Source organism: Vicugna pacos, chromosome 25, assembly GCF_048564905.1.
Source record: "Vicugna pacos chromosome 25, VicPac4, whole genome shotgun sequence".
NCBI lineage: Eukaryota > Metazoa > Chordata > Mammalia > Artiodactyla > Camelidae > Vicugna > Vicugna pacos.
Genome location: NC_133011.1, coordinates 9944226 through 9961847, shown reverse-complemented (window position 1 = coordinate 9961847; position 17622 = coordinate 9944226). Strand labels below are relative to the sequence as shown.

Here is a 17622-nt window from a genome sequence, read left to right as displayed (position 1 = left end):
AGTTGGGAGAAGCCACCAAGTAACAGAAGCCTTCAAGGCTATAATTTTTTTCTCAATGTAAAATTAAACTTTGTTTTTCTAGTCTCCATCTCTTCAATAAAGGCCAGGTACTCATTCAAAGTGTTGGTGCTAAGCTGTAAAAAGAGTGTGTGGGATTTTAAATTTTCTCCTTGCCTTGTCACCATCATGATATAAGCATGTCCCGAAGAAGATAATACAGTTTGATTTTTAAAAATGATTATAAATACTACTGCCTGGTTGATGGTTACAAATATAATTCTTTTGCAGACTAGGACACTGGTCTTTACAAATACAACAAAAAGTATTTGAAAACTTTCCTTAATGTTTTAATTTTAGTCTTTTATAAGTGAATGGATAACGGCTTTAGTTTAACGTTGATCTTTACTCGACTTTGCAGCATTTTTCTAAGAAAAAAATTGCATTTTATACTTACTTCTCTTTCTTCTAGAATTGAAAATATTTTCCCAGGGAAAATTAAATTCACTGGCCCTTGGTGTTTGAACAATTCAAAATGTACTAGAGAATAGCGAATCAAAGCAATAGAAGAATCAAAGATGCTCTTTTTAAAAGAGCAATAAAATCTAACCTCCTAGGCAGGATGGACCTTCTTAGGCTCCAATTTATATATATATATATATAGAGAGAGAGAGAGAGAGAGAGAGAGAGACAGACAGACAGACAGACAGGCCTATATATTAAGAGAAAAATAATTAACTAAGGCAGCCCCATTAAAAGGAGGAAGTGATCTCACATGTGGTTGAATAAAGTGTAAGCTACGTGATGCAGGAAATACTTGTACAATGAATAGCTAAAGAGTTTGCTCTCTAATAGGAGAAGATAGTAATCTATTTAAAGTTTTCAAGAAGAACAACCACGCTACCACATTCCTTAGGTTTGCACACAAATTGAAATCTCTAGTTTATCCCTGTGGCTGATAGCGAAATCAGCATATGAGCCAATAAAACTTGTATTGCCTTATCAAAATACAAAAGAAGTTTGATTTCCACAAACCCTTTATTTCTTTCCTTATTTTGGTTCTTAGAAATGTTAAGACCCTTCCTCTTGAAAATTGGATGTTGTAGGAATAGTCCACATTTCAGTCTGGAATTTCATCTACAAATCCCTGGGTAGAATGGGACCCTGGGAGGGAAACAGAACTGATAGAGCAGCTATTTGAACTTCGACTGAGTTTTGGACCTCTTCACAAGTACAGCCGATGAGAGCAAGTCATTTTACGAAGCTTAAAGTAGCCATATAAATGTTTGACATTAACTCATTTTCTAAGTAAACACAGAAAGTCTGAACTGACACCTATCACTTACAGAAGGCTTGTACGCACTGAGATACAGAGGTCTCTAATTTGCAAGGCAGAATAAATTCTAAGATTTTGACAGCTGTAAAGGATCTGGGGAGGGAAAGAGAAATTGAGGAAACTGTAACCAAATGAGCCCCATAAATAAAGCAGATGTTCCCTGGGGAGATTAAATAGTACTGTTTTATCCTAGTAAGAAGGAAGCAATGAAAGAAGAAATTTAGTGCTAACTTAAAGTTAATTAGCTTAGTTAGCTTTAGGCAGTGCTTTCAAAGGTAAGACTTAAACCATTTATGAAGAGATCATTAATATTTTTTTTAATGGAGGTACTAGGGACTGAACCCAGGACCGCATGCATGCTAAGCAGGCGCTCTACCACTGAGCGGTACCCAGCCCAAGATCATTACCATGTGAAGTCAAACAAATGCAATAAAGAAAAATATAAACATACAGCCAAAGAACATGTTAAATTCTTAAGACAGTATTAACTGCAAACCAGAGAGGAGAAAAAAAAAAGTGTAACATTCTTCTTAGAGCTCTGCTTTTACAAAAAAACTAAATTTTTTTTGTAGCATTTGCTACTTTTAACTACAACAGAATTAAAGGATTATTTCATTTGAAAATAAAGGATATTGGTTAGGAGTAGATTTGGCTGCATATAACAAAAACCAAATTAGGCAAAATAAGTGTCTTGGACAAAATAAACATTTGTTTCCCTCTCGCCTAAAGGAAACCCAGAGGTAGGCAGTCTGAGGCTTGGATGGTGGCTTCATGATGTCACCAGGGACCTTTCTGCTCTGCAATCTTCAGTGTGTGGCCTTTACCTCATGTCCAAGATGGCTGCTGGAGCTCCAGTCATTACATCCACATTCTAGGCAGCAAGTATAAGGGAAGTATGCAGAAGGGATCACCTCTTTTCTTTAAGGAGGAGTCTCAGAAATCCCACACAGAATTTCTGCTTGCAGCTCTGCTTACAGCTCATTGGCAAAGAGTTAGTCACACCACATGCCCAGGCCTAGCTGCAAGGAAGTCTAGTAAATGTAGTTTTTGTGCAGATTATGTTGTCTTTCCAAATAAATTTGGGTGTTATTGCTAAGAAAGAAGGATGAAATGGACAATGGAGCAGGCTACCAGCCATCTCTGCTACGTGAAGAAATCTAAAAGATGCCAAGAAAAGGAAGCTGATGGATTTTATGCAGATGTGTCCCTAAGGAATTTTCTTTTCTTTTCTTATCTTGTCTCTTCTTTTCTTTTCTTCTTTTTTCTTTTCTTTTCTTTTCTTTTCTTTTTGACATATAGTCAATTTACAATCCTAAGGAGTTTCTGAAAGTGCATTGTCATCAGTATTATTTGTATATTAAACTATAATCTGAACATATGAATGGTATCAGGAACATGCTGGTGAATAATTTTCTAAACTGAAAAACAATTTCTATTTTTAATCATCTATGCCTGGTTTGATTGTTTTTACTAGTCCGTATATCTTTACCTTATTAGGTTTCCTTAAAAGTGGGTCTGGATGTCTCAATTGGTTTTCTGAAAAATGGCAAAGAACAAAGTGGCCTTCTGATTCTGCCTTGCCTCATACCTTTACCCTCTCCCCAACTACCATGGCTATACCTACTTCTCTGTCACTCCTCTCTCATTTGGGGCAAGATCAAACTATGTAAAAGGCCACTGGGTTCGGAAAGTGGTGCTTTGAAGTATGTTCCCATTATATGGTGAGAAGGGAAAACACCAGGAACGTCCCAGGAATGTCAGCCTTTGTGTAACTGGTCCAGTTCAGCACATGGAAGATGTACAGACATTGCAGCCATCACAAGAAAGGTCTAAGCCGAGCAGGGGGAAGTTACTGTGCAGGATAAATGGTCCTTTGATTAACAGAAACTGTCTGTTGATGAGAGAGAGTGTGGGAATACTGCGCTACGAAAAGAGGATTAGTTTTCTCCCCCAACGTTATTTCCCCAGTATATAAAATACATAAACCTATTGAAATAAGTCAAGGAAACAGACTATATCAGAAATTGCTTAACATGTATGATGGGTTCTATTTTATTTATTTCTACATAGGGAGGGGGTAGAGAAGGAGACTAGGAGAGAGAGAAATTCCAAGAGGTTCCCCCTAACTTCGTATTGCATTGCACAAGACAACTTACAAACTATAATGTAATATTGTCAAATAATAATAATAATAGCAAAACACATAAGGCATCAGATTATTAATTCCCCATTTACTGAGACCTAATGATGATTTTTTAAAGTTACTGAGCTATTCTTCAAATATGTGAACATCTCTATTAAGAATACTAACCTAAAGGAAGTCCTATGTATCCTTCAAAGCAGTGTATTTTACTGCAAAATTAAGTTAACCGTAGTTAAAAGATAATGCTCTTTTGCAGTATCATGTTATTTATCCCACTTATTTTGAAACGCCCCACTCTGTAGTCTCATGAATAATAAGCCATAAAAAACAACTTAGTTAATTCACGCCCTCATTCCATCATTCCCAAATGCCTGTATTTACCAGGCAGTGGCTAGAAACTGAGGACTCCGTGTCCAGTTTATATCTGTTGGAGGAGAAGGGCAATCAGTAAAGGGACATTGCGGATTGGAGAGCGACAGGTGGAGCTGTGTACATCATGCACAGTTGGTTAATAGTAGTTCTTTGCTTTTCCTGTGAGAAGAGTCTGAGAACACTTTCTCCTAAATCCTGGCTAGGAGACTGACCTCTGTGTGCCATGACCTTGCCCTCTGACCTCCAGCCTCCGAGGGGGGTCACCCATGGGAAAACCCAGTGAGATGGGAGCTTGGGAGAAAACTGAGCCTGGGGTATTCGTTTCTGCAACTCTGTCGCTGCCTGGTCCCTGTGGTTGGCCCGGCCCCCTGACAAGGGCCACGGCTCCTGTAGGTGACCTCTCCTCCCTGTTGCTTCGGCTACTCTGGTTCCAGTACCAGCTGTCCCCCCGCCCCTTCAGGCCTAGAAGTGGTAAGAATTACCCCCACCCACGCCAGCCCCTCACTGCTGGCCGCTGGCCGCTCCAACATCCCTTCACTGATTCACTTTAATCTTACCCACACCGCCACGAAGCAGCTCGTTTTAGAAGCTCCCCTCAGTTACCCCAGGAGTAGGCCATCTGCTTTCTGCCAGGCCCCTGACTGTTATATTAAGTATACCTTCTGTGCATGAGCTGTGTTCAAGCATCTTAAACTTCAATTTGATTCTTCCCTTGATTAACGATGCCTTTTGATTAATCAAAGCCCCATTTGGCTTTGGTTCAACATATGGACTGGAGCTCTGTGGATTATTTCTGGATTTAGGAGTTCATTTCGTGTGAATTCCTTTTAAAAGCTATGTTAAATCACAAAATCCATAGGCAGCCACTAACGTCAAACTTTGAGCTTCACTTAACTTCTGGGGACTCAATTTCTTTAATGCTGAGATACTTGCAAACGAAGGGGGATGTGCAGATGACAGGCAGGTGTCCTGCTGACTGGCAGCCTTTGGGCCCATTAAGAGGATTACGGTGGAAGGGGAAATGTGCTAGTTAAAGAGATTGTTTGTGTGCTCGCTTCTCCGGCTGTGCTGACTGACATTTCACTAATCTATTTAGCAGATTGAAGTTCCGGAGCAAGGCAAAAGCAGAAAATACCACGTTCAACAAAGCCAGGTCTGTGAGTAAAATTATGTAATGGATATATTGTAATTTTGATAAATCTGCCCGTTTCCCCCCGTTAAATAATGAGAGTCATTCTACTTTTAAGAATAAGGCAGAATTCTCTTTCTCAGAAGCTGCTCCATGGAGGCTGATCCAGTTGGACAACCATCACGCAAACATGGTGTTTTTACTGTGGCACCCCGGGGGCAAGGAGAAATACTTTCCTGAGTTTTTATATATAGAAAACTTTCAAGAACACAAAATTCTTCAGTGATTTTCTTCTACACTCCGTGCATTTTTTGGGGGAAAATCCTCTTTCTAGTTTGTATATTTTAGTTTCATGGACTTTCTACAATGAACTCTATAAAACAACTTTTATAACATATATATATATTTGTAACTTTTATAACAAAATTTATAAACTACTTTTGCAAGCATTTAGATCTGCTGTGCAGATAACAATAATAGTAAAAATCGTAATGAAAAACATTAATAGATACGCATCGCCAGGCAGTGTTCTCAGCACTTCTTTGCAGATGAATGAGTTCATCGTGACCTGATCCTGTAAATCAGTTGAGGAAATTGGGGCACAAATTGGTGAGATGACTTGCTTCAGGTTGTAGTTATCAGTGGTAGAGGGAAGCAGGCAGTCTGACTCCAGGGCCATGCCCTTAACTCACTCCTTTCCAGGTTCAAATCCTAGTGTAGGTAAACGAAATAAAGGTGGCCTCTAAGTAGCATTTGAATGGGGTTTATTATGGGTCGAGCTCCTGTTACAGGGTCTGATGTGTCTTTTAAGATAGTATAAGTACAGCATTTATAAGTATGTAAGGTCCTTCCTTGAGTGAATAAGCACAGAGAAAAATTTAAAAATAGAGTAAATGCAAAGTTTTCACTCTTACATAACAACAGCATTTCTGACTGCTTACATCAGAGACGGGAGATGGGAACTCCACCACTTACTGTGTGTCTTCCAGCAGATCAAAAAACTAAATGTGTATAAGGGACTCTTGAGGTGCTTATTAAAAGGCAAATTCCTGGGTCTGACCCCAAAGGATGGATTCAGGAGATCAGCCTTTATAGGAAGTACCCCAATGGGAAGCACTGCACCGAGCTTCAAATTCTTTATCTGTAAAATACCGGTTGTAATCTCTCCATCACTTAAGTGCATCCATTTCGCTGCAAGGTGATGGCATGGAGCCGTACTTCTCAACCTTGGCTGCATATTGGAATCACCTGGAGAGCTCTACAAATGAAGGGTGACTGGGCTCTCCACCCTAGGAGATTCTGATTTAACTGATCTGAGGGGCCTGGCAGAGGAGGTTTTTTTAAAGCTTCCCAGATGGTCTAATGAACAGCCAGGATGGGAACCATTATCCCTAGAACCGTGATTCTCAGAGGGAGGCCCCTCAACCAGCAGGGTCAGCATCCCTTGGGAACCTAATAGAAATTTAAATCCTCAGCCCCAAACTTACTGGATCTGAAACCCCGGGGATGGGGGCCAGCAATCTGTATTTAGGAAGCCCTCCAAGTGAGTCTGATGCATGTCTGAGTTTGAGAGCCACTGCCCTAGACAACACAACAGTCAGCAGGGATGAGCAGCAACACTAAAGCAGGCCGACCTTGCTCGTGCTCCAGGCAGGGCCAGCATGTCAGAAGGGGGCCTGCTATCCAATTATATTGAATTCCACTTATTTTAGCCAGGCTTTATAGAGAGCTTATCCTGAGCTAGGCACTGTTATAATTGCTTTCCACACCTAACTCATTTAATCCTCATAAAAACCCAGGTATTATTATCATCCTTAGTTTGTAGCCAAGGGAACTGAAAACACAGAAAGGTTAAGTAACTTGCCCAAGGTCACACAGCTAGCAAATGATGGAATTAGTATCCTTACCCAAGTTGTCTTTATTTGTTGTTTAACAAATACAATTTGTTTGTTCCTTTAACCACTCTGCTGTGGGGCCTCTCCATTGAGACAAATCCCTTGTAGAAAAAAAAATTTTTCAGCTGCTCTGCCTGTTGGACTGTCACATATTTATTTCACCAGGGCCCAAGCCCACTGTCCACGCCCTGTCTTTGGGATTTTATAAACAATGAAAGCCAACTATTCACTCACTGAAGGTCTGTAGCAACCATAACCTCTTAAAGTGTTTTTAAATAGTTGTAATACTTTTTAAATTAAAACTTTGTATTTGTGGGGGACGTACCCTAAAAACTTGGGGTGAAATTAACAATTGAAAGTCACATGTCTTTAAGAGAAGGGGGAAAAGACAAGAGAAGCAGAGTTCAACTGTTGCCTGGAGACAGACATCACAGTGCCTGGAAAGATGCTCTGGACATGCCTACCTTGTCATCTCAGCACTAACAGATGCATACCTACCCCAAAACAAAGCTTCTAAAAACAACCATTGTTTAAACAAATATAACCTCTCTGTTGCCTTTTTAATGTTATTTTAAGGTTTGACTTGTTTTTTTTTACTATTATTGCTGCTATGGAAGTTGTTTCCTCTCATATATAATCTCTGATCTCTGTTTACTTTGCAGCAGAAAGCCTGTTCTAGTTTTCTACCAAGAAAAAGCAAGATTAAGATAGTTGAAGTTGACTGTGGTTTTGGGACCATAAAGGAAGAAGATCTTTGAAGAGAAAGTCTAATTTTTAAAAAATGTTCTCAAAGGCCATCTTGACCGTGAAAGAGCTTGGGGGTTGAAAGTGGGCTTCCTGCCACCAATGAAAGAAGTGTGACCCCTTCCCCTTTTTTTTCACATGAAGATAGACCATATGCATCAAGACTACTTCAGAAGTCTGTAAATATCAAGATTAAAAAGAAACACAAACCAAGGTTATGTAGTCTGTTTTTAATGACTTACAAATGACAAATGGCAAATCTGAATCAATTAGTATGAAGCTCGTTCTTTTCCCCCTTCCTAAAATAGATGCTGACCTGGCTTCATGAAGTCGTTTACACGTTCTGATACTGCATGAATGAAAATCTCAGGATAAAACACCATAAGTGCATTTGGGGTTAAGTTCCGAAGACATGACTCATTAGCAGTGGCTCTAAGAAATGGAATCATTGAAAAAGAAATCTGGACTTCTCTGACCCACCACAGCCCCAGAGCAAGAAGGTGATGACATGCTGATTTGTTTCCTTACCTCATTCTGAGACTACCAATACGGATGTACTCAAAGTGGTAGGCTGCCCGGTTCTCTGTCTCTCCACTGTCGTGGTTGTATTCTGTCCTTAGAATACTGAATTCAGTTCAATAGCCATCATGCTATTTTGAATATTTTTACTTTAGAAAGCAGTGGGGCTCTGTACTCAGCATCAGATACCTTAGCTTTAAAATGTTGTGTACTTTTTCGCTGGACCTTTCCTTATCCAGTTTCAGTTTATCATCATAATGAATAGAATGATATATAGAATTAAGATTGCAATAAGGGAGAGAGACAGAGGAATCAGTATAATTAGATAAAGTGTAATATTCTAATGTTCTTTTCTAATTGGGTTGCATAATTAATTATAAATGAATTATAAATATAAAATTATATTATAAATATCAAATATAGTCTACTGAATATAGAATTCACTGATGAAAATTCTGTGAATGATTTTTTGAAGTGTAGAATTTGCTAAAGCCCCATAATATTTATAAAGCAACGTCTCTAGCCATAACTTCCAGTGCCATAAGGTTTTATATTTATATTCTAGGCTGTAGTAGGACATTTTTGCAAGAGAAAATCATAAATGTCCCAAATCACCCCTGGTGAGTTTATTAATGGATTAGGATGCATTTTCAGATTAAAATGGAAACTTTTCCTCTATTTTGTCAAATTAAGAATAGTCAAAATCTATTTCTTTTTAATAGCAAATGCCTACACTGTGTAAGGGTCTATTGAAGACCTTAGGAATGTGAAGAGAACTTACATTAGAGGTGGGAAGATGCATTTATCAAATTGAACCATATGCAATCAAGTTGCTGTTTTGTAAGTTAAAATGGTTGAATGTTACACATTTTGTATGTTGCCACTTGATCATAAGAGCGAGTAATCCAAGACAGCATGTAGCAGGTGTCCAACGTGTAGTGCGGACCTACGTGTCAAAGGAAGTTAATGGGGGAGGGTGGTCAGGAAGGTCCGAGGGGAAGAGGGACTTTGAAGGAAGAGGAGAGCCAAGTGGAGGCAGCGATGGGGGCACACGCATAAAAGGAAAGGACAGACACTGATGGGAGAATGAGTACGGTGTTTGGGGAAGAACAGGTAAACCCATTCTGTGCCAGCAACGTGTGGGGTGAAGGGAGTGGTTAGGAGACAAAGTCAAGAGGGAAGAGGGGTCGGTATACATGCACACACCACTGCAGCATCCTTGTCAGTAGAGCAATTTATTCCTATCTGAGGCTGGCAAAAATAGAAGCATTGAATTTAATAGTTTTTTTCCCCTGAGACACTGAGATGATCATCCAAGTCAGAATGTGAGAAGAAAAATACAGGTGCATTCCACAGTATACACCGTGAAGAATAAAGGAACTGGGGGGGGGGGAGGGTAGGAAACAAAATTCAAAACTTACTTCGTAAAATGACATATTCACCAGCAGTTATGCAAGAGAAGGAGCGGGAAGTAGCCCCTCTGGGGGTTACTGGGCCTATATTTATCTAGAAAGAATTGGGGTTTGAATCACTTCTGGATCAGAGGACTTCGTCGATGAGTAAAAAGTCTAAACTCCAGTTGCCAGAGTGGCCTTCCCTGCTGCAGGCTCAGAGAGAAGATGGTGAGTGAGACCCCATCACTGCTGGGGGTGATGCCCTCACTCTCGGTGGTGCTGCTGGGGCGGGACCTTCCCCACCGCACAGCCACCCAGCACGGGAGGAGACACCAGCCAGAGCAGGACGTATGAAGGTAGGCAACTGTTGAATTCCATCAAGTAACTCCTAAGGGGCGTGGCAGGGCTTTGGAAATTACCAGCCTATGCTTTAGTCTATAGACTCACTCCTCATATACCTGCAAAAATGATCCCCACTCAGCCCAACGTCCTCCTGATACATCTGCATTCACTGACATCACTTCTCCCCACGTCTAGACATGCGTGTTTGCTCCTACTGCTGCTCCTAAGCCTAAAAAAACCGGCATAAGCACTCTGCCCACAGGCAAACACACTTGGGCTTGTAATTTCACAAAAATAATTATGAGAAAAAAGGACAGAGCTGATTAAATTGTGGTTAGGCCCTGTGGGCTGAGCCCCCTTGGGTCCCACGGAGGGGGGCACGCGCAGGCTTCATTTGAAGAGCTGAAGTGCTTGCCAAAGCCCCCAGTATGTGGTGAGCTCACAGCTGCACACAACCCCACGTGCATAATCGGGAAGCAAGTTTTATTTTAAATATGTACATGAAATTACCTTAGAGGGGAGGGTATAGCTCAAGTGGTAGAACGCATGCTTAGCATGCATGAGGTCCTGGGTTCAATCCCCGGTACCTCCTCCAAAAAAACAAGTAAATAAGTAAATCTACCTTCCCACTTAAAAAAAACCCAGGCTTAGCATGCACTAGGTCCTGGGTTCAGTCCCAGGACACTTCTCCCTCATGCAGTGTGTGGACTGTGGTCCAGCAGCCAGCAGGCAGGCTGGGGGTGGGTGGCCCATGTGGACTCAGGATTGTGGGGGACAGAGTGGAAAACACTTCTCTCCTTCATGAGGATGGTCTGAATCCTGCCACCAGTGATGCCGGGGAAAAAAGTCAAGAAAAAGTTAGGTACATTTTGCTGGCTCATTCACCCCAAAGTAAGACATGCTGAGTTAACTTAGAAAAAGTATGACAAACTAACAATTCCTTTTACGTGGCTTTTAATGAAGTCCTATAACTGTGCCGCCCCCCCCCACTTTACTGAGGTATAATTGTACTTATAAGTTGCTCTGTAATAGCTATTTGTTAGTATTCTTAAGAAGTTAGTCATTTGTATAAGAATTTTCCAGATAAGAAAAATAAGTGAGAGCTATAGAAAAAAATACATGGTGGGCTTGGGTCTTTGGTCTAGCCCTAGCCCATGTACTTTTTTGTAGGGCAAAGTCTTTAGCTAACCACATGGGCTTTGCTTGTGTAATATCTTGGAAAAGATTAGACATTCAGTTGATTTAAAGGCACTGACCCTAGTGATTTTGCATTGCTCCTGTACTAAATGTGGTTTCTCTCCCGGAAATGTGGGGACATGGAGTTGGCCGCACTTCCTAATGGGTTTTCCATCTGTCCACAAGAGCACATATTTGATGGGGTCTGCGGTACAGCAGTTGTCTGGGGTGGAGGCGCTTGGAACAGCAGGCTGGAAAGTGTGAGCCGGCTTTGCTGTGTACACGCGTGCTCTTATTCTCACTAGCAACTGGTTCCTGCAGAATTTCTGGGGCGCTCCAATCCTCTGTATGGGGTCCAGTGTGCAGAGGAAGAGATGACGTCAGTCTGCTGCATCTAGGTCTCAATCAAAGGAAAGTCAGAACAAAAATGATGGGTAAGACATGTGAATGGCAGTTATTAAACATAGATGCTGTGAAAGTCAACAACTTGGAGACAAGTTCTATTCAAAAAATCAATCAATGGCAGAGGTGATCTCCAGATTTTGCTTTACAATAGCTGGTGGAGCATCATGCTTTCCAGAAGCACTGGGCCAACAGGTACACCTCCTTAAGCTCAGAGGGAGAGTGGTTCCACTCCCACTACTTGTATCGCATTGTGTTAGGGAAGAACGTAGAAAGATTGTACATCACAGTGTATTTTCATGTACTGACTGAACATGCACCACAAAAACCTGAGATTTTTACAGGTCACTGGATTCATACTCATTACGTATGTAAGTATTTGTCTTTTGTCATCAACTGTGGGTTGTTTGTGTCATAGATCTTCTTTTTACCCCTTTTTTCTTACCTCATCTCTTTTCCCTTTTCATTTGTCAAAATTAAAACAGGTGACATGCAGTCTGGGGATCACAATGAAGACAGGCTGAGATCTTGGGCAGTGAACTCACTGAAGAAAAATCCCTAAAACCTTACTACCTTAATGCAAACCTCCTTACCTGGGACATTCTTTCTGAAATCCTGTTAGATGTTTAACAAAACAAAAACAAACACAAAAAGTAACTAGCTCCATTTGTTTTTTTAATGTACTTGTGAGCTTGGAAGATAGACATGTAAAATACATTTTTCAGGTTTTTACAAAATAAGATCATTTGTAAGTCTTTTCTCACTCTGCCTTTAAAAAAAAGTGCATAGGCTAAGATCAATTTGCATAACTTATCCTACCTTTTATTTTTCCTATAAAAATGTCAGAAGTTACCTTTCTTGTCAATCGAAAGTATAAGGTCAAAAGATGCTTTAGTCCAGTTGTATTTGCAGAAAATAACTGTCAGAGTAGAGAATAGCCTCGGACTTTATCCTGACCTTGAGCATCACAATTTTGTAAAGGTGGAAATGAAACCACAGGATAGGTGTTTTGTGAGGAAAAGAGTGGAATTGAGGCAAGTTCTGATCAAGCTCACATCCTGGAGTTTATTTCAAGACTAAGAAGATGTGCTTTGCTTCTGTTTGATCGCCAGGAGTTGGTTTTGAGTTTAAGATGAGGGTTAAGATCCCTCTAAGCCTAAAATTTCAGTTCAGTTTGAGCCCCTGGGGTGAGCTAAGTGCCATTCTAGGGTTGAAATGGATGCTTTACCAACACAGATGGCTAAAATCTTCTAAACTGGACCACGAAGACATCCCAGAGCCTTTTGGGATCAGGATGAGCCCTTCCTTAGCATTTCTTTGCCCAGATGTAACAAACCCACGCCCTCTGGGGTGGGAGGGGGAGGGTATAACTCTGTGGTAGAGCACGTGCTTAGCATGCACGTGATCCTGAGTTCAATCTCCAGTATTTCCATTAAAAATAGATAGTAAATAAACCTAACTCCCCAATAAATAAATTTTAAAAATGCCACTTTAAAACATAAAAATTTGAAAAGAAAATAGAAACAAGTAAGCACTCTAAAGTATTTCAAGAAAATGGTAGAAAAATTCCATGCATCATTTCTGACTTCCCTTCCTGGGCTAAGAGTCTCTGAGTGGCCTGTGTAGCATCATTAGGCATGATGGTGGAGTACAAAAATGACCCCTCTGGCTTGAATTCTGAGCTTCTCCTTTTAGCTAGTAATGTGAGTGTAAGCCATTAGCCTAACTACATGGCCCTTAGTTTTCTTACCTGCAAAATTAGTTGTAAGATCCTATATGTGTACTGGATTTTTTTTTTTTTTATCCACTTGGTTAAGTTGGGAACTATGTTTCCCAATGTCCCCTCTCCTGTATGGTTTCAGTTTAAAATGAGCAGAGAGGACTTTCCATGAGATCCGGGAGACAGAGCAAGGCAGTAGCCGTTACCTTCTGACTGTCTTTTCACAATCAGATACAGTGACGTGGAAAGGCCAGTTCCTGGCAGTTTCCAGCTTGTCCTTGTCCCCCTCCACTCCAAACCCAGCTCTTCTTCTTGCCTCCTGGCCCTGCTGACCCACAGAGCCCCAGACCCACCACCAGATACTTGGTGGGGACTCAGAGCAGTGGCTGGTTGCACAGAGGCAATGGATCCTCAAGATCCCCCTTCATGTTCCCACTTCAGTGGGACCCAAGCCCTGCTTGGCTTCCCAGAATCCTCAGGCAGACTAGTTTGTGACTTTTTAATCTGATCCTTCAAAACCTCCTTCCAAACCTTCACTTCCGGGACTCCTCCCCCAGCTGTGTGAGATGGAATGCCTGTAATAAATCCATTATCCCAGAACACAGCTCTTCCGCTTCCCTGACTGAACCCACATCTCACCAGTCACATTTAAAGGCTTTGCAAAGCAATGTGTTTGCTTAAACCTTTGCAAAAGGTATTTGCTTGCTAATGATCAGTTACTTTACTTTTGGAAGGGAAGGTTAATTGGGGCCAGGCATTATATACTTGCCCATCACATACATTATATCTTCTAATGCGTGTGTGAAAATCTGTGTGGTTCTCCCATGTGTGGGTAATTGCAAAGTAAAACAACAAGCCGGTTTTCAGCCAGCAGCCAAGCTCTTTTCTTCTTCCCAGGGGTCTAGCTGTTATCTCACTAACTCCAGAAATTCAAGGAGACCTAAGATGTTTACTTTGCAATTAAGAAAGGAAGAGATCTCTTTCTGAAAGACTTGCTTGAATACTTCATTTGTAATTGTGGTAGTTGCTGAAGGAAAATGCCCTCTAGGTTTCCATTTTTTCCCCCTTAGTTTTGCAAATACAATGCCTGGCACAAATACAAACTTCATTTTTTTCCCCAGTGGTTCAGATGTTTAAACTGTCAGAGAATTGAAATGAGTCTAACTCTGGTGCAGAAAAATATATGCTACTTGTCTCTAATCCTGTGACTTGCTGATTCAATGATTATGCCTTGAGAACTCCCAGTGTTGTTAAAAACACCTGATTCCCCGTAGCTGGTTGTGAGAAACTGGGAGGGGCGGGAGAGGGGGAGCCACGCTTTCTGGGAGCATATCTCCCTCTAGTGGTCATTCGTTGGTACTACAAAAAACCAGAATGCCTTCCGGAAAATAGATCTCAAAACCAAGAAATGCCTTTTCCTTTGCAGATACGCGTGTTTTTGAACATCTCTCCCTTCCAAGACATTTCTTTTCTACAGAGACAACTGGTTACACCGGGATGGTTGCTGTATCACTCTGAGTATCTTCTGATAAATGTTCTATTACAAAGTTTTTTTTACTTTAAAAAATTGAGATATAGTCGATGTACAATATTATATGTTACAGGTGTACAACACAGTGTTTCACAATTCTTAAAGGTTATGCTCCATTTATAGCTATTATAAAATATGGGCTCTATTCCCCATGTTGTACAGTATATTCTTGTAGCTTATTTTAACAATGTTTTTAAAAGCCTTTTCTGCATTTCCTAAAACTGAATAGGAATGTATAATCAATATGGCCCAAACCCTTCTTTTCTCTAAACAGAAGAAAACCTCCTAACAGAAAATCGTGCAAGCAAATACTTTCTGTCATCCTTTCACTCTTTACTCTGTGGCTGCATCTGACTCAGTAGCTCTCAACCCCAGCTGCACGTTAGAACTCTCTGAGCAGCTTTTAAAAATATGGGTGCCAGGCTGTACTTCCAAACACCTCTGACTTGGTCTTGGCTAGCGTGTTGGCCCTTTTAAGCTCCTGTGGTGACTGTAAGGTGCTGCCAGGGCTAAGAACTGCTAAGCTAATTCTCTTGACTACTGACAATGTGTCCCTCCTTGCGGCAAGGCTGACGGTTTGATGGTAGGAACACAGCTCAGCCACACTGACCTTCTGACATCACCATTCCCAGGTCACGCATACTGTCCCCTCTGTCTGAAACACTCCTCTTGTTCATTGTATAATTAACTCCTCATCCTTTGCGTCTCAGTTAAACGTCACTTATTCAGAGGCACCACTGCCCTTCCATGTAAATTAGGCCCCGTACCATCTGCCCTCATATAACATCCCTCCTCTTTCCTTTGTAACACTCATCAGTTGTAATTATAGGTATTCCTCTCCGTTGGCACTCTCACAATCAGCATTCAGGACTAACTAGCTTTTGGTAATAAGGAAGAAAAGGTAGATTTAGCTGAAGGAAATGGAATTTAAGTTTCACGGCACTTGTGGCGGGCTGAGTAACATTCCCCCTACAGGTGTCCTCATCCCCAGAATCTGTGACTGTTTACCTAAAAAGGGCTTTGCAGATGTGACTAAAGATCTTAACATGGAGAGATTGTTCTGGGTTTTCCAGATATGCCCAACATAATTCCAGGGTACTTATCAGGAGGCAGGAGGGTCAAAGATAGAAAAGATGCAAGGTTAGAAGCAGAAATCAGAGAGGAGAAAAGATGCCACACTGCTGGGTTTGAACCTGGAGGAAGGGGCCACGAGCCATGGGCTGTAGGAGGCTTCTAGAAGCTGGAGAAGACAGAGAACTGGGTTCTCCTTAGAGCCTCTAGAAGGAAATGCAGAACTGCCTACACTCTAATTTTAGCCCAGTGAAACTCATTTTTACTTCTGACCTCCTGAAATGTAACAAGATGAATTAGTGTTGCTTCAAGTCATTAGGTCTGTGGTGATTTGTTACAATAACAATTAGGAACTAATAGGGCTCTGCCTTGTACAGGCCCCTTCCAAGACCCTGCAAGGGACCTTGGAAGTATGTTCACGTGGTCAAATGTTTCTGCAAAGCTTATGAAATTAAATTATTTTAACTACAATTGTTTAAGGCTGCTGTCTCTGCACTCAGACTTGCCAAGTCACTGTCCTCTTGTTGAGAAATGTGGCATAGCTACAGGTATTTCAGGGGTCTGGCTAATCAGGAATGCTGCTGAGGCTACTTCAGTTTGCATTTGGTGGGCTCTGCTTATGTGGTTCATGGTCCTGTGCAGCATTAAGCTATTGCTGGAGTGTGGGGAGGGCTTCCATGCACACTCCTAATGCCCACTGTGCTCAAGTCCCATGGGTGCTGACATGGAGTCAGAATATGTACAGCATCCAGTTCATTCTTTTAATCTCATCAGAGGAAAAAGCTGTCTGCACAGTCTCTACATTTTTTCAGATCAAACAAAAGCAGCAATTCATGAAGATGGAGAGATTAATTTGAATAGAACTAATGAATAGGCTCTCAGATTATTTGATAAACTGATTAATGAAAAGGAGGGAACTGTATGAACACACTGGGAAAAGGTTGAAATTCTTTGCTGATTTGACACAATTGATGGACATCAATGAAGATGTTATCTCAATACAGCCTCAAAGAGGACATCGATGACAAATTGGTTAATAAATTTCGTCAATTTAAAGAGTACTTAATATTTATGATTAGTCACTGCACGAGAAAATATGGAATGCCTGAAATCTTATTCTTATATGAAAGAGATTTGATAGAGGTTTTCTCAAATTCGACAATAATCCTAAACATCTACATGAGGTTTCCAGGAACAAACTGTTCCACGGCAGTAATAGCCCTTGAATGAAGGGACATGAGACCCCCTAGGGGGTGACTTGGCTGGGTGAGTTATGCTAGAATTCAGGGGAAGATCACCATGCAGGGCAAGTCTTCTTGGCTGTAGGGCTGGAGTTGTTAGTAAACTAAAAAAGAAAAAAAGAAATTTCCCAGTAAATGAACTTCCCACCACCCACCACCTTTTTAGTTTCGGCTGGATATATCTTGCATCCAGTCTAGGAACCCTAAAAAGTGGGATGTAAGTATTCAAACCGTTTTCGAAAATGCAAAAGCTCGTATTTTAGAATTAGAGCAGCCAGTCGTTAGTTGCTGTTACTAATATACCAATTCAGGTTGTAGAGACGACTTACCTAAAGGCCGGCAGCTATTAATTGATGTCTACAGCTCTTGGTAAAACTGTCCTGATCTTTGAAGCCTTAATTTGGCTCAGGGTTGGGATGTTTCTCTAGAAAATGACTTGAAAATTGCAAAGCGCTCCTGGACCCAGAGGGAGGAAACCTCTCTCGGCTCTCCTCTGCCGGCCGCACCTTTGATGCTTTGCGTAGTTTACAGCAGGCTCACGGTGTTTCTGATTCCGTGCGGGCCGAGCCGCCGTGAGGGCCTCCCGCCTCCAGGGGGCGCGCCATCCGCG

The 17622-nt window shown here is 41.3% G+C and overlaps 1 protein-coding gene and 1 long non-coding RNA gene across 4 annotated transcripts in view; one reads left to right on the top strand and one right to left on the bottom strand.

Moving 5' to 3' along the window:
• SNX31 (sorting nexin 31) overlaps nucleotides 1-7829 on the top strand; it is a 52778-nt gene extending 44949 nt beyond the window's left edge. For 2 of the 3 annotated variants that reach the window (XM_072949518.1, XM_006212172.4), the window contains 2 exons: nucleotides 4945-5001; nucleotides 7535-7829. In XM_072949518.1, the coding sequence (XP_072805619.1) occupies nucleotides 4945-5001; nucleotides 7535-7630 (153 nt within the window). In that variant the 3' untranslated portion in view covers nucleotides 7631-7829. The remainder of the gene's footprint in view (nucleotides 1-4944; nucleotides 5002-7534) is intronic. The other variant, XM_072949517.1, reaches the window with a different exon arrangement.
• Nucleotides 7830-10808: 2979 nt separating this feature from the next.
• On the bottom strand, nucleotides 10809-17431 carry LOC140689243 (uncharacterized). Its single transcript, XR_012064121.1, has 2 exons — nucleotides 17342-17431; nucleotides 10809-11447 (listed from the first exon to the last, which is right to left on the bottom strand). It is a non-coding gene; the product is annotated as an uncharacterized lncRNA (long non-coding RNA).
• Nucleotides 17432-17622: the final 191 nt, after the last annotated feature.